The sequence below is a fragment of the Urocampus carinirostris genome, chromosome 7 (genome assembly GCF_059441175.1).
Source record: "Urocampus carinirostris isolate Australia breed hairy pipefish chromosome 7, RoL_Ucar_1.0, whole genome shotgun sequence".
NCBI classification, from domain to species: domain Eukaryota; kingdom Metazoa; phylum Chordata; class Actinopteri; order Syngnathiformes; family Syngnathidae; genus Urocampus; species Urocampus carinirostris.
This window is the reverse complement of record NC_142355.1, coordinates 8,244,719-8,262,883: the sequence shown is the minus strand read 5'-3', so window position 1 is coordinate 8,262,883 and position 18,165 is coordinate 8,244,719. Positions and strand designations below refer to the sequence as shown.

Genomic DNA, 18,165 nt, shown 5'->3' with positions numbered 1-18,165 from the left:
CTATGCATGCCCCAAGAAGCCTGTTAGGATTCGGTGCTTTTACCTTCTCTATTCGGTTCAATCCCTGTTGCCACCATAAATTTATCAACTGATCAAAAATTGCACAAACATGGTTACGCATTCCAATTTTGGCTAAGTATAAGGCGCACCAGATTATAGGGAGCATGTTAAAATTTCCGGCTAATTTGGAGTTTTCGGGTAAAAACAAAGTAATTACACCTTAAGATCCAGTCACATTTGCGGAGAGAAGAGCTACGGGGGGTGATATCATATGAAAGTGTAGCAAGCAAAATTCGCTCTAGGCTGCGTGTGTGCGCAATTGCGCACTACCCAGAGCTTTTCCACGCACAAGAAAATCTAGCCAGCTCACAAAAATCAGGGCTCGAAATTGCTAATTAAGAAGCGAATTAAGTCAAAGTTACAGTGCATAAAGGTAAAAATACAAGGGTTCCCCTGACGTTGTGCTCTAAATGCAGTATTTGGAAGTCAAGGTCGAAGTAGAACGAAGTTGAGTAAAGTCAGTAGAATTTTTCGAGAACCGGCTTCTTCGGCTCGGCTCACTAAAGGGAACCGGCTCTATCGGGTCCTAAACGGCTCTTCAGGTTGTTTTTGCTTCTTTCATTCCTATATGACCAAATATTATGTAAATTATGCACAAAATGACTTAAAGGCAGGGGGAATAGAACAAAAAAGAAAAAAAATACCAAAATGAAAAAGTAGTGAAAAGCTGAGAAAAAAAGAAACAAAAGGAAGAGAACAAGAAGGAACATTTCAGAAAAAAAGCAAAGAATGAAACAAAGGGAAAAAAATAAATAGGGAACAAAAAGAAAAAAGTAACAGCTAGGAAAAAATAAACACAATTAGATTTTTTTAAAGGAATTAAAAAAAAGAAAAAAAGAAAATAGAGAACAAAAAAGGAAGACAAAAGTAACAGCTGGGAAACAATAAGATTTACTTTTTAAATGAATTAAAGAAAAGTGGAAAAAAACTGGGACAAAGAAGGAAAAGTTTGTGTTGCATTCAAATAATTTCCAATTATACCAAGTCAATCTTGTTCCTAACATTGTACTTCCACTAAAAATGTGATTAAATACAGTTCTGTATCGTGCAACCGACTAAATAAGCCCCCCAAAATGTTAGTATTATGTGACAAAAGATACCAGGGGAAAAAAAGAAATGGAAATCTTGTGAAAGAATTGTAAAAACAAATGACGTTTGTAGGCCGTACAACCTTTGCAATAATACATTAGTCAATTCAATCAAAAGTGATTTTTTTTTTTGCATTTCTGGAAACTCAGCAAAATGTAACGTGATGTCAAGTTTTGGACATGTTTGATAATGACTTAGTTGCCACACTTGGGATTGCCGTTGCTCACTGTTGTTTCAAGCGTTGCTCACCGACTTTGTGTGACTGCTCAGACCCGTGGAAAACTAGAGGGAACATTGGTAGCAAGTAACAAAGGACAGACACAGATGTCTTTGATCAGAGGTAACACACAGCGGGAAGCACATCTTCCTTATTTGACTTCTGTGAATCATTATCATTAATAGTGAAAGAGCTTAATTACAGACACTTGAAGGACTCAAGGGTTTAAGTAAAAGGAAACGAGCTGGGCAGGATAAAAAGTCTGTTTTAGGCCTTCACTGATTACTACATTTTCACAGCTAAAGCTGATCATTTGAATGAGACAAGCAGCTTTAGATCCCGAAATGGGATGCATGTTGTGACTTTGGGACAGGTTGACTACCCCTTGCTAGGGGTAGCTGGATTGATCCAAATACTGACATTATCACTACTTGGGTTAGATTGATACCGTTGTCCTGGTATCGATTAGATAGATAGATAGATAGATAGATAGATAGATAGATAGATAGATAGATAGATAGATAGATAGATAGATAGATAGATAGATAGATAGATAGATAGATAGATAGATAGATAGATAGATAGATAGATAGATAGATAGATAGATAGATAGATAAATAGATAGATAGATAGATAGATAGATAGATAGATAGATAGATAGATAGATAGATAGATAGATAGATAGATAGATAGATAGATAGATAGATAGATAGATAGATAGATGGATAGATAGATGGATAGTAAGATAGATAGATAGATACTTTATTCATCCTCGTAGGGAAATTCACACCTCCAGCAGTATCCTTGTGTTGAAAATAAAACATTAATAAAGTAAAAGGAATATAATACATAAATACCCAATGTAACGTGTTGATATAGAGTATTAAAATAGTGCTACATAAAATACACACTGTAATTAAAATAGGGTAACATGCAATGTGGGGGTGTGGTTTAATGTGGGCTTTTGCTCCCCCGGGTGGAGTTAAAGAGCCTCATGGCATGAGGAAGAAATGATCTCCTCAGTCTGTCCGTGGAACAAGACTGTGACATCAGTCTGTCACTGAAGCTGCTCTTCCGCTGCTCTGTGTCCACAACAGAGCTCGCTTTCCTCACCATCTATGATTATTTATCCCTCCACCAAGATTCTATACGTACAAAGATAGTGCAGTCCTTCTCTCCCTCACGCAGTGCCCTTGGGCACTATCTAAATTTATGCCTGAGTCATGACTGATAGGCAAACTTGTGGCACCTCTCGCTACCTGGCCTGCTGCTGCATCCTGCCTACCGGGCAGAAGAAAGGGCCAAATCTATGTACGCATCCCTACCTGAAGCTAAAAATGAGAGAAGCAAACATGAAGCGCAGTGCGGTGTGGCCTTTTTTTTTACAACTACAGCAGTGGCTTGACCTAATGAGGGTTCTCAGGAGGAACAACCAGGAACATAAACTATCGGTGTCCGACAGAGCCACTGTTAAAAAACATTATGGCATACGGCACGATGTGGTTAGCTGGAAGCACAGCAGCAGACGGGAAAAACAAAGCCCACAAAGCCCAAAAGATCATTGGCTGCTCTCTGTCCAGTTTAGAAGACTTTGCCAGTTTGCCATACCATAGCAGAGCCATCAACATTATAAAAGATACATCCCATCACCTGTTTGACCTCAGGTAAGTGGTACAGGTCACTCAAAACTAGGACGAACAGGCTCAGAGACAGCACCAAGGGGAATCATTACCCTTAAACAAGCACACAAAACTGTAAAAACACAGTGTTCTCGTTTGCCCCCGTCCCTGCGTCCTAGACGCATCATTTTTGCTGGGGACGCATTGTGTCGAATCAACGTGCGTCCCCCGGGACGCAACTTTTTTGACACAAAATTGTCATTATTACCCGATACTTTTTTTAACAAAGATTTACTGCACACCAAACTTTTCGTCAGGCAGATCCGCCATTGTTGTTTCCTTTAGAATCATAACTGTTCTCAGAAATGGGTGATGTTTATTGTACCACTCTCCTTTTCAAAAAATACCAACGAGTTGAAAGTGTCCGTTCCTCACCCATTTGTGAGAACACAATGGTGGGAAGGAGTTGCTAAGGAGAGGTCCTACCCAGAGGTGAGAAAGCTGGTCAAGCTCATTTTGTGATCCCCATCTTTTAGTTGATTATTCCAAAAAGTACATACGTCCCATCCTCGCAAACTTTCTCCTTGCGAACTGCGAAGTACAAAAACTCCCCTACTTAGCCGCAAGGCCCAAAACACTTGTAAACTTAATGCCGCTCCAGAGCAAAGCAATGGACTTCATGATTTCAAGCTTCAATTCAAGCGCCATGAAGGGTTAATCATCTTCGAGAACCATCACCTTTTCTTAACCGTGTTTTTCCAACCTAATCTTCCACCAGCCCTTGCCTGATGACAACCGAACCTAGCTACCGTAAATTCCGGACTATAAGCCGCTACTTTTTTCCCAAATGTTCAGCCCTGCGATTTATTCAGTGAAGCGGCTAATTTATGAAACGGCCACCAGGGGCGCTGGAGTATAAAAGGTCAAATTAAGACCAGTAGAATGTGTGCGCCAAAAAAGACTGAAACCTCTAAGTTTAAGCATACATTGTCTGTAAAATTAAGATACGTCCCGATAATGAGGAAGACGCCCTTGATGGCGATAGTTATGAGGAGGAAGTTAACGACGATCATCCGCGATTTTCACAAGTAAGGCATTCTTTTTTTTTTCAGGCACGTTTGATACACTGCAAGCGTGATCCTAAATAGCGTGTTGGTACCTTTCAAAGGCACGGTTTGGGATGAAAGTTATATTATTATTATTAAAGCTTTGAAAACTCTCTCGGTGTACCGTCTTTCTTCGTAAATATGCGTAACCATGTATAATATGTATTTGCAACTGTATATTTTTGTGATGTATTTATTTTAGAGATTTATTCTATTATGTGTTCTACGGACCAATCAAAAAGAAGGGGCGGAGCAAACGCGGGCTGATGGGAAATGGGGTAAAGCTGAGTTACCGGTAGATCTGTCTGTTGTCGCAGCGGACAATAGTGCATATATATTTTTTCACCCTTAACTTTGGAAATATACATTTTGTTTCCTTGGATTACTTTCAACGAGACCCGGACTTTACAAGTCTGCATCATACGTTATTTACGGGTATCATTTTCCATTCATGATGCCAACTCTCATTCTAGGATTGTGTCCTATTTATGATGTTAATATAATATTGTGAATGTGCTTAATTGCTGTTGAGATTGTCATGATTGTTTTCTGTTCTTAGTGTCAATAAATTTGTTCAAACCAAAAAACATTATTGAATTTGAGAAGACAGACATAACAAAATTGTGAATATGCTTGATTGCTGTTAAGATTGTCGAGAGGGGTTGTTCAAAACTAACATTGTCATATTGAAATATAATATTGTGAATGTGCTTAATTGCTGTTGAGATTGTCATGATTGTTTTCTGTTATTAGTGTCAATAAATTTGTTCAAACCAAAAAAAATGTTACAATCGTGGAACTTACAGCCTGGTCTGGGATAAACTTGAGATTGTATCACCAGCTTTAATAGGGGCGCACGCGGCTTGTACATGAGTGCGGCTTGTATAAGTACAAATCTAGCAAATCACCTAAAAAGCGGTGGGTGCGGCTTATAATCAGGTGCGCTCTATAACCAGGTGCGCTCTATAGTCCGGAATTTACGGTAGACTCCCGTGCTTCGAGCAAAGTCAGTCGAGTTTTTGAGTGGTCCTGTTGAGTCTCACATTGCTTTGTTAGAAAGCTTCTATTGGACTCAGGTTCCGGCAGCTGTGTTGTCCTTAAATCTTAATTTTATTAGCTTAATCCCACTTTTATCTAGCTTTGTTTCCTATACCTGTCAGCCTTAGTTCTTAGCATTGTGTTTTCATTAATCCCCTTGTAGATAGGGATTAAACGTGCACACGATTCTAACTTCATTGAGAAATTCTGTATATGTCAATTAAAATATTATAAACCACTAAAACGGTACACAGAACATACCCAAATTGACGTGTAGCCAGTTTCAGATTAATGACTGATTCTGAGGTTTTTTTCATCCATTTACCTGATAAAACTCTCTAAAGTGAGATGAGCAGTTTAATCAAACAAAAAAATAACTATTTTATAATAATTATTTTTTCCACACAATTTTGAGAATAAATGCTATCGTTGACACATACGTCAGTCTTTAAAAATGATCTGTAACTGCTTATATATGGAGTGGAACCAGGCGGCTGGATTAGCATGTCCCCCGCATGGTTCAGTGGTCTTGAGTCTGTTAGAAATTCTACAGAAAAATAACCTCAAATGAAAATGGCAAATGGTATTGGAAGTGAGGGTGCTCTGATGTTGGGTATGTGGCAGTGAGTGCCCTTAACACAGTCATCAAGTCTAATAGGATTTTCTCGTTCCTAATTCACCTCACGTATTCTCTTGCATGCACAAACAGGAACAAATAAATGCTTACAAGAAGCACTGAAGAGTTTTTCCTGGAATGCCAAATTCCACTTTTCCTATTTACTCTCACATCCGCAAATACGCATTGATGTGGTTTGACCACTTGATTCTGACTGCCTTGTTATGTGAGAGTCGGTGTATGTGTGATGTGAGAGAAGGGCAAGGCGCTAGATTTCTATGCCCTTTGAAAGTCTGGCAGCAGGAGGTGTGGTGGCCTGGACTAAATTGTGGTGACTCATTGCAAGCATTTTATGAAAAAAAATCACTTGGTTAAGATGTGAAGACAAATACAGTGGAACCTCGGTTTTCGAACGCCTCTCAGTTCGAACAAATCGGTGTCCGACCACGTTCATGTTAGCGTTATCTTTCGTACGGAAGATTACGATAACGCGAACGTACGATTAGCCTGGGTTAGCATTATGTTTACGTTCAACATTCAGGTAAACATTCAGGGTGTTGGAATGGAGCCCCCTTTCCAATGAACCGCTCACCACTTGTTGTGGAGAACCGGGTGCTAAATGACTCGTAAACGATCTGATTTTTTTATTCTTACACGTTCATGTTAGCGTAATCTTTCGTACGGAAGTTTACAATAACGTAAACGTACGATTAGCCTGGGTTAGCTTTATGATTCGAGGTAAACATTCAGGGTGTTGGAACTGAGCCCAAAATTCAGGGTGTTGGAACGGAGCCCCCTTTCCAATGAACCGCTCACCACTTGTTCTGGAGACCCGGGTGCTAAATGACTTGTAAACGACCTGATTTTTTTATCTTTACACATTCATGTTAGCAAAATCTTTCGTACGGAAGATTACGATAACGCGGACGTACGATTAGCCTGGGTCAGCTTTATGTTTGCGTTAAACATTCACGGTAAACATTCAGGGTGTTGGAACAGATTAAAACAATTTACATTATTTTTAATGGGAAAAATGATTTCGGTGATCGAACAAATCGGTTTTCAAACAGGGTTCTGGAACGGATTATGGTCGTGAAACAAGGTTCCACTGTACAGCCAATTTGTATCAAAAAGACTGTGTTTGAATGGTTAGTGTCAAATCTTGTTAACTAATGAATTTTTTTCTCATATATACACTATTTTCTGCACTATTAGGCGCAACATATTATAAATCAGACCCCCAAAAATTGTATTCAGTCATATGTTTTGTCATGTATCTTTTTCAAATATTAGGCGCACTAGACCATATTAAAACTATAATTAAAACTACAGTAAAAGCTACCACATTTGTTCGTGTCTAACTGTTGCACAGTATTTATATGTTATTGTTATTGTATAGTAACTTGTTTACCTGACTGCCCATTTTGTACATCTGGTTAGCTGCTCCTCTTGCACTACTGTATAATACTATACATAGCTCTAATGATTTAGTATATTATTAGTACTTCAATACTCCAACTCAATACAACATTTGATTTTTATCTGTACATTCAAGGAAACTGTGCGGGTCAGATGTATCGACATTTCGTTCTGTATACACGTGTACAAGAATGACCATAAAGTATATCTGAATCTGAATATGAATAAGGGAAATGATTGATCAGTCAAAAAATGTCGCTGACAAAAATAGCACAGGGAATCGAACCCAGGTCACGCAGTTAGAGCGCTGAAACCTAACCACAATACACTAGTGACGCAGATGACTCACGAAAAGGCATTCGTTTTTATCTCATTATCAAACTATTTTACTCGCTTTGCTAAAAAAGAATGTCAGACAATGGAGGAAACAGAAAGTCGCTCTGAAAGATATAAATAAATGCAATTCTTCGGTGTATCTGATGATGAATCTGTCACGGTTGCCCATTGCTCTCACTTAGGCCCGCTCGTTTGGCGCCAGCTGCTGCTCGTTGCCTGATTGGTTTCCCTCCTATTTAAACTCAGTGGTCTCATTCACTCCTTGTCAGTCCGTCAACGAACCTCTGCACTTGCAAAACTTGTAATTTAACTCTTTCCGGTATCCTGCTGGTGTATCCGGTATCGATACCGCCTATCTCGTCCTGTCCGGTATCTTGCTCCAGTATCCAAGCACATTCTAAAGCGCTTTGGGAAGTCTTCATTGACTTGAAAAGCGTTATACAGGGATCAGAATGGAGATTTTCATTTTCAGCTGAAATAGCCAGGGTCCAGGAATAAAACAGGGCGGAGCCCCGGCCCCAGCGCCCCCCCCCCCCCCCAAGCTCCTGGGTTTTAGGCAATTTACTTGTCCAAAACCATGCTTATATTTATCATTTAAGTAACATTTTTAGAAGATTAAAATAATTTGCCCACATAACTGATTTTTTTGTAAATACTGCAAGATAAGTTCAAATGCAGTTCAGTCCCTGCAGCTTGAGCAACAATGCGGCCAATTTTTCTAACGGCCGCCAGGGTGCGCCAGAGCAATAAAGGAAAGAGTGAGACAGTCGGATTTTGAATTTGTTTGCTACGCAAGAGAAAAAGTGAAAAAGTCGGAATGCCTTTGGGGTTCAAAAACAGCGGAAATCCGCGGATCCGCGGAAAATTCTGATCCCTGGTTATATAAATGCAGATCATTTCATTTCATTTCATCAATTTGGGGTTTTTCGGTGCGCCTTATAGTCTGGAAAATAGTTTTATTTGAAGGACAAGAATTGTTCCTCAAATCAATACAATAATGTTTAAATTCCCATGCAAAAAATCCCACGAGTGCCTGTACCCATAATATGGTGATGCCATCAAGCCACAGTCCTTGCTAATAGCTGTCCATTAACTCACATTGCCCCTGCTAGCTAGATGTTCCTATGGTGATTCTGTCATATATTTAGTCAGACAGACAGACATTTGAAGATGAGTTTCAATCCATTGATTTATATAACGCTTGTCTCTTTTTGACCGCATTGGATCGACTGTTCTTGCTCTTTAAATGAGTCATCACAGTCTTAAGCGGATCCAGATGGTCTGGCGTCATCTGGCGAAGACTCGTACTATAACCTCCCTAATCCTACTTCCACCTTAACTGTAATCCTGTACTTAATGGGGCAGAGATAAAATAATATATAATTCGCCGAAGCTGATCCGACAATAGGGCAGGAAAGTACGGCCAGCATATTGGAAGAGACAAAACCGATACGCGGAACAATATCAGACATTGATAACGCTGGTATGAAGATGGACTTTTCCCCAGGTTGCTCTTACAGGGACGTGAAGTTTCATACTTTTTTTTTAAACCAATGCTGGATGGATTTAATCGATTCATTTTACATTTAATTACATCATTACAGAACACTATGTTGGTCACTATTGTCTGTTGATTTTTACAAAGATTGCCAAAATTGAGCAGAAATCAATTTTGGGTTAATGCACGATTAAATCGATGGTGTAGTTGCACTTTTAGAGTTTTACAATGAACTGATTACATGGTTGACTAAAAAGTTTGAAATAATTTAATTCTGTCACGACCAAAACGGAATCAGGACCCAAATGCGTAGCGTTAACCACAAGTTTATTGATAGGAAGAGGAAGGGCAGCGCCCGCGATCTGGTGTTCGCTGGACGCGGGAAGCAAGCCGCTCACACAATCGGATCAAGATCCGAATACTGAAGAAAGGCGGTGTCAAGGAAGGAAAAAACAGGTCAATAGCCGGGACAGGAGATCAAAATGTGGTCGGGATCAAAAACCGGTCGTAAACTAGGACGGGAGAGCAAACGTGGTCGGGGTCAAAAACAGGTCATGGGATTTTTTGCATGGGAATTTAAACATTAGTGTATTGATTTGAGGAACAATTCATTTCAACAGGTACAGTTTAATATGACAATTAATTGTCCTTCAAATAAAACTATATTTTCCAGACTATAAGGCGCACTGAGAAACCCCAAAGTGATTAGCAAATTTAGTAATTTTATTCATATATAGTTTCTTTTGTCGTTTATTAGCATATTTGGTATTGGAGTAATCCAAAAGTAATTGAAAGTAATCCAGTTAAAGTAACCCTACCCAACCCTGAACATAATATATTTTAGATAACCAACAAATAGTGCAATACTTAGCACATTTGATAAATGACAGTAATTTTTGTTGTTGTTTGGAATTTTTATTATTATTGATTATTTTTATCACCCACAAGAAAAGCGACACCGTTTTAGTTCAGTCTAAATATTTGTTTGTTTGTCTGTTTATTTGCTAGTTTGCGTGTCTGCCCACCCAACAAAAGGCAGTCATGTAGGTAGGTTAGCCAAGAAATTAAAAATGTACCAAAAAGCTGACTCAGACATTTTGGTTTTGTTAACCCAGCATCTTTTCCCCAGAAAGACATTCCACTCCCACAGGCCAGAACGACATTTTAACATCAACACGATTTTTTAAAGGCAGTCAGATAGGCGACCCCAGAAGGGAAAACTGCTAATAAAAGCCGAATTAGCAGCTTTCCCAGAAAGGCTTTCTTATCTTTCAGGCCAGAACAAGTTTTGTAAGGATCACAATAGTAATCAGGTAGGTCTCTACAGAGGTCAACCACACCCACCAACTGACAATTACTAAACTGGTTGCACTACTGCAGTATTCAATCATTACTCACCACTAGAAAGGGCTATATGAATGCAGACCATTTATACCATTTACCATTTACTTTTTCCATCATACTTCCCGAGTGATGAAAGTCGGACACGATTGCACTCTAATATTGAATGATTTAATTATGCTGCTATTGAGTTTTTTTATGGTACCCTGTCTGCACTTGTACCTATTAATGTTTATAATAATAATAATAATTATTTCCTTTGTATTGTCATTCTTTGTAACAATGTACACAGAACGAAATGTCGATTACACCTGACCCGTTGTAGCGAGCCGATGCAGCCGCAGCCAGCAGAGGGCGCCGCCATTTACCAATGTTATAAGTCTTAGGTATGACTCGGCCGAGGCGCGAACCAGCGACCTCCCAGTCTCAAAGCGGGCGCCCTACCATCTAGGCTACTGAGCTGGGTTATTCATGGTATCTGTGTTTTTATCGATATTTATTTTGAATTTTTATTCTGAATGACTGGATGCACCAAAGGGAGTGCCATTCCTAGTAGACAATCCGACTCGGGACTTTTCAGGACTGGGGTGCCATTTTGGGCACAAAATCAACGTTGAGGTGCAGCAAGTCTTCAAAGGGACAGTGTGTAATATTCAACACCTTCTTGTGGTTTGAAAATAAAAGGATTTTTGTTGTAAAAGATATTTCGATTAAAAGGGAGTGTTATCGTAGACAATGACAATGATTATTCTGTATCTGAAAAATGACAAATGGTCTTGTCTCTAAACGCGAGTGATGGTCGTATGGCGCATAGCCGTTCTGGTTAAAATGATAGATAGATAGATAGATAGATAGATAGATAGATAGATAGATAGATAGATAGATAGATAGATAGATAGATAGATAGATAGATAGATAGATAGATAGATAGATAGATAGATAGATAGATAGATAGATACTTTATCCATCCCCGTAGGGAAATTCACACTTCCAGCAGTATCCTTGTGTTGAAAATAAAACAATAATAAAGTAAAAGGAATATAATACTTAAATACCCAATGTAACGGGTTGATATAGAATATTTAAATAGTGCTCCATAAAATACACACTGTAATAAAAATAGGGTAATATGCAATGTGGGGGTGTGGTTTAATGTGGGATTTCACTCCCTTGGGTGGAGTTAAAGAGACTCATGGCATGAGGAAGAAATGATCTCCTCAGTCTGTCCGTGGAACAAGACTGTGACAGCAGTCTGTCGCTGAAGCTGCTCTTCCGTATATATAATTTGACAACACAAAGTTATTTATATATATATATATATATATATATATATATATATATATATATATATATATATATATATATATATATATATATATATATATATATATATATATATATATATATAAAAGATTATAAATTACAGTACTTGTATTTGTTAAACAAATGCTTGATTCTGTAAAATGGGCTTGTTTTTTAGTTTCAACGTATAATAGTGTTTATTAAACAAATACATTCATACTATTTGCGCTACTGTAAAATACTATGCATAGCCATAAATTATTTAGTATATTATTAGTACTCAATACTCCAACTCAATACAACATTTTATTTATATCTGTACATTCAAGGAAACTGTGCGGGTCAGATGTATCGACATTTCGTTCTGTATACACGTGTACTAGAATGACAATAAAGTAGATCTGAATCTGAATCTGATCTGAATAAAGAGTGAAAAATGGAGGATTACTGTTTAATGGAGTTCTGAATGTTTTCAAAATATGAAAATCAACACACACAATCAATTGTTATCATGTTAGATTCAGGGTTCATACCGGCCTGGAGAAGCATGGGCCCCGTCAGGCTATACTTGCCCAAGACACGCCATAGAAAGTTGTGCCGCTACAACTATAGTGGATAAGGGATACATAAACCGTGAACACCTTTTTCATGGTCAAGTTTAAGCACTTTTTAAAGGACTTTTAAAACCAATTTTCCAATTTCTCCAGTGCCATTAAAAAATGGTGTGAATCATCTCATCTCATCTCATTAGCTACACCGCTTATCCTCAGTAGGGTCGCGGGGGTGCTGGAGCCCATCCCAGCAATCATCGAGCAGTGGGCAGGGCACACCCTGAACTGGTTGCCAGTCAATCGCAGGGCACACAGGGACAGACAACTCACTCGATCATGTATTCCTTTAATTTGCGTGTGCATTTATCAAGACATATGATTTTAAAATCTTCACTGATTTGGGAACCATTTGTTTTTGAGACAAATCTATCCCCATATAGGTGTTGGGTTAAAATTACAGTAATATGTAGCTCAAAATTTCAGTTGCAGGAAGTCTTTCAAATAACAATTTACCATTGGGAAACACTACCTTAACTTTTTGCATGGCCCATAATAAATGTCCATAACTGTTACGTAATCCTTGCGCTAATACACATTTCTTAGTCACCTGTTTGGGTGTAGCATGCATCTGTCCTCTTGGGCTTAATAAGACACTGCCTTACAAACTAATGCCAGCTGCAGTTAATCTCGAGGGAAGAATAAATGCAATGGCAAAGCAACCAGAGAGCAGTGTCGTCGTTATTTTGAAATTAAAAAAACAAAACAAAAAAAAAAAACATTGCTACAAGCAATGTTCCCTCTAATTTTCCATGGGTCTGAGCGTTCACACAAAGTCGGTGAGCAACGCTTGAAACAACCGTGAGCAACAGCAATCCCAAGTGTGGCAACTAAGTCATTATCAAACATGTCCAAAACAAACAAAAAAAAAGACATCAGGTTACATTTTGCTGAGTTTCCGACAATGCAATTTTCTTTGCATTATTAATGTATTATTGCAAAGGTTGTATGGCCTACAAACGTCATTTGTTTTTCCTTGCCCTCATGTTGGTTCCAGATCAGGTGATGGTGTAATAATAGTCTGAAAAAATAGTCTGTGTAAAAACCTGTGAAGCCCTTTGAGACTCTTTGTGATTAAGGGCTATACAAATAAAAATGACTTGACTTGACAAAAGTTCTTGAACAATATTTCAATTTCTTTTTTTTCCTGGTATCTTTTGTCACATAATACTAACATTTTTGGGGGCTTATTTAGTCGGTTGCACGATACAGAAGTGTATTTAATCACATTTTTTAGTGGAAGTACAATGTTGGCAACAAGATTGACTTGGTATAATTGGAAATTATTTGAATGCAACACAAACTTTTTCTTCTTTTTCCCTGTTTTTTTTTTTTTTTTTTTCTTAATTCCTTTAAAAAAAAATCTCATTGGGTTTATTTTTTCCTCGCTGTTACTTTTTTCTTTTTGTTATCTACTTACTTTTTTCCTTTGTTTCTTTCTTTTCTTTTTTATGAATTTTTCCTTCTTTTTTCTCTTCCTCTTGTTTCGTTTTTTTCTCAGTTTTTCACTACTTTTTTATTTTGGTATATTTTTCTTTTTGTTCTATTCCCCCTTCCTTTAAGTCATTTTGTGCATAATTTTACATAATATTTGGTCATATAGGGATGAAAGAAGCAAAAACAACCTAAAGAGCCGTTTAGGACCCGAAAGAGCCAGTTCCTTTTAGTGAGCCGAGCTGAAGAAGCCGGTTCTTGAAAAACTCTAGTGACTTTACTTAACTTCTATTTCGACCTTGACTTCAGAATACCGCATTTAGAACACAACGTCAGGGGAACCCTTGTATTTTTACCTTCATGCACGGTAACTTTGACTTAATTTGCTTCTTAATTAGCAATTTCAAGCCCTGATTTTTGTGAGCTGGCTAGAGTTTTTTGTGCGCGGAAAAGCTCTTGGTAGTGTGCAATTGCGCATACACCCAGCTTAGAGGGAATTTTGCGCTGGCTAGATTTTCTTGTTCGCTGAGAATGTGCGGGCAGTGCGCGAATGCGGCTACAAGCACTTCACCCAAAATTCAAGCACTTTTCAATACTTGAAAAGGCAATTTAAAAATTCAAGCATTTCCAAGGGTTTCAAGCACCCGTACAACCCCTTTAGTTTGCACAATGAAAGTATGAGCGGCTTACCTGGAGAGAGCAATCTCAGCTTTCTGCCGCGCGATGTCCGCTGCCTTCTGCGCTCCTTCCACGGCTCGGTCCACCTTCTCTCTGATCTTGCTGGCCCGGAGTGGGATCAAGTTCTTTCTCTTGCCACTCACGAGAATGTTCTGCTTGTACTTGCCCTCCTCTTTGGTTCCGTCAGGGAATGCCGTGCAACCGTAGCCATGGCGTTTGTTACTGAGCCACTCGCCCTCATACTGCAGCCCGTCAGACCGCCGGCTCACGCCAAAACCTGTCCTCTTGTCGTTTTTCCACTCTCCGCAGTAAGTCTCGGTTGCCGTGGCGTCCACATCATCATCAGCGATTGCCAACTCTGCATCTGCATCTCCCAGGCTGTAAAAAAGACTCGAATTAGGATCATTCATAGACTTAAAAAACGAACAGACCTTTTAGAGCAGGGTTGGGCAAACCTTTGGAGTGTTGGGTTAAAAAAAAAACTGGTCGGGGGACTGGGCATCCATCCAATTTTTCTCATTTTCATTCATGAATAAAGATACACAGATGTTACATTTACCTTTATTCTTAAATAGATTAGATTCATTAAACTGATTTTTACTACAATATTTCTCAACTTAATCTTTGCAGTTGGATGCAACGTGAATCGAACCTAGGTCACAGTAGTGAAAGCACTGAATTCTAACAACGTGACCACCAGTTCCATAGACAACCCAAAAGACATAAGATTTTATCTCATTATCACACTCATTTCGTTCATGGTACCAGAGACGAATGTTAATTTTGTTTTCCACTTCACATGTTACGATGACAATAAACTCTATTCTATTTTTCTATTCTAGATATGTAGAATATACGGGATGACTTAAACCGATCTGCTGTAAATTTCTTAGTATGTAAAAAAGGCAAGTTTTTAACTCAGTTTGTTTAGAGCGGTGAGTTGGGCCCCGGTGCTGTGGAATGCTCCCCCTTGAGATTCAATCTGCAACCTCAGTAGGACTGTTTAGATCTAGGCTTAAAACATACTTCTATTCTATAGCATATGAATAACCTATATTTGTCACGGTCGCCATGACGACCAGTATGCCACGCCCCGAACTCAAGCTGAAGCAGATCAGCTGATTGCTGTTCTGCTATTTAAGGCTGGAATTTGGGTTTGGCGGGTGCTGGTTCATTACTCTTATACACAATCCCGGTCTGTTATGCTTGTCCTGTTTTAGTCTGTTATGCCTTGTCATGTTTTAGTCTGTTATGCCTTGTCCTGTTGAGTTCGTGCCGGAGGAACTCTGTATTGTTCTGTTTTGCCTCGGAGTATTGGGCGACTTTTATTTTATTAAATAAAACCTATGGATCGTCAACGCATTTGAGTTCTCCCTTCATGCCTCCTGCCTCCGTTCTGGTCCGGTCACCTTCCACGCCACCACGTCTCGTGACAATATTTTATGTTGACAATATATTTTGTATCTATTATTTGTTATTGCAACATCCATTGCAGCCTGGTCATCCTGGAAGTGGGATTACCACATGTGAGGTCCCTTCTCATGGTTTCTTCATTTTCCTGAGTTGAGGTTTTTGAGTTTTTCCCTGCCCTCATATCGGTTTTAGATCAGGGGATGGTGTCATAATAGTCTGTGGTTTGCAATAACCTGTGGTGTGTGCAGCCCTCTGAGACTCTTTGTGATTAAGGTCTAAAGAAATGAACATGACTTGACTTTATACGTAAAGCTGCATTCATTCAACTACAAAAACAAACAATTTGTTTACACATTTAATGCCAAACATGAAAAAAATTATTTTCCATCATTTGTGTGTAAGCATCTTGTGCTTACAAAAGATCATATTTTTCATCCGCGATTATAATTTGTAAGGTAGGCTACAAAAGTACGCTGAATGATAAAGCATAGTACTGAAAAACAAAGCCAAATTTTTGGTATTGACATTTTACTGATCCAGCCCACCTGAGAACATACAGTCTGGATCCAGCTCCCAAGACAAACAGAGTTCAATATGCCTGTTCTATACTATTGTAAGCTTTGCAAATGACATATTTATTGTAATTGTATGATCAGTGTTCATTTTACCTCTGAAAAGTGATGAGTCCCGGGGACTCGCATGCTCAAAAATCTATGGGTCCCAACAGAAATCTATGGGTCCCCAAAATTTATTGTTATCGAGGTTGAAATTGTAAATCGGTGACAAATATTTAATAAAAATCTATATATTCATTCAGTTTTAATCATCAAATTATTAATTCATTTTCTGCATCAAATTATTGGTGGTAAAATACCGATTAAAGGGATAACCACAAACCTGTCTTTTTTTCATTTTTTCCTTTTATACTTCCTTTTTTTCTTAACTTCTTTATACAACATGTATCAAAGCAAGTGAGCCGTTTGAGAGCGGGCTCTCTTGAATGAGTTGAGCCGAAAAAGCCGCTTCTCTAAAAAGAGACGGACTTTTCACCAGACAACTCGAGATCGGCGTGCAGACGAAAACTCGAACCGCGAGACCAAAACAACAATGGCGGATCTGCCTGACGAAAAGTTTGGAGTGCGGTAAATCTTTGTTAAAAAAAAATGTAATCGGGTAAAAATGACAATTTTGTGTCAATAAAGTTGCGTCCCGGGGACGCACGTTGACTTGACACTATGCGTCCCCAACAAAAATGATGTGTCTTGGACGCAGGGACGCAGGTAAATGAGAACACTGAGTAACACACCCCAATGACCTCCTCTGCAACATCTTACCTGATTGTGGAATTGATATCAGACGCAGCTGAAGACACAGTGCTCATCCCAGCTTCGCTTCTGAATGAACTCTGTTTGGACCTTTGAGAAGCCAGAGAGCTTCTGGACTCAGACTTCCTCAGCTTAAGCCCGGACAGGATGGACCTCCTGAACAATCCGCTCTTGCGCTTCCCCTTCAGGAGCTCGCTTTCGCTGTGTGCCGTCAGTACGAAGCCCCCTCGAGAGACGGCCGGGCTGCTGCCACTGCTTCCTGTGCTGCACATGGAGACGCTGGTGGACAAGGAACCGGGAAGAGCAGGAGGAGCAGGGAGAACTGCGCCGCTACGGTCCACTAGGGCGGTTCCGTTGCTCTGTTCCGAACTGGATCGGAGGGAGTTGATGGAAGTACGGAGAGGAGAGCGGATGACGGCCGCCATGCCGTATGGGACACTTTGGCGAACTCCATAGCCGTGCCGCATCCCTCCGACCCACTGGCCCTGAAATGTTCCTGGAAAATGAAAAAACAAAATCAGCTGCATCCCAACACTTATACCGTTTCTCTACCAAACATTCCAGAATACGGAGCACACCTGATTAAAAGCCGTATGTGCAAATTTAAGGAAGAGCCTCAACTTTGTTTTGTACAAGCTGCACCGGATTTCAGGTTTTGGCTTAAACAGCCATGAAAATGAACTCATTCATGTCCATTTCTTACATTTTAAAAAAGTAAGCAGGGAATGTCTAGTACAGAAAAGTAACACACTGTGTAAATAGTGAGAGTAATTACACTCCCTTTGGTAGCCATATGCCTTGCTTATCAAAGCCGCCTTTCCAGCAGCCCTGTGTTTTTTTTTTTTTTGTGATTTATTGTTTTTGTTGTCTGCTTCTATCGTCGGTGTTTTTCGTCCCGTTTCACAACTACACTTTGGATTACTTTCTATCCTATGGTTATGGGTTTTAACGCACAAAAATGCCTTTATTCGAGGAATCAACTCCTTGCCCTCAAGATTTCTCGTGCCGGCGTGATGAGGGGGCCCTATCGTGGCTGCAGAGCCGGAGCTAAGGTGAAGGCTAAGTG

The 18,165-nt window shown here is 39.3% G+C and overlaps 1 protein-coding gene across 1 annotated transcript in view; it reads right to left on the bottom strand.

Annotated features, from left to right (window-relative positions):
- The window catches only part of jph3b (junctophilin 3b), a 72,042-nt gene that overhangs the window by 18,941 nt on the left and 34,936 nt on the right, over nucleotides 1-18,165 (bottom strand). The window contains exons 2-3 of the mRNA XM_088339655.1: nucleotides 17,109-17,595; nucleotides 14,374-14,739 (exon numbers count right to left, since the gene is read on the bottom strand). Coding sequence (XP_088195781.1) covers nucleotides 14,374-14,739; nucleotides 17,109-17,595 — 853 coding nt within the window. The remainder of the gene's footprint in view (nucleotides 1-14,373; nucleotides 14,740-17,108; nucleotides 17,596-18,165) is intronic.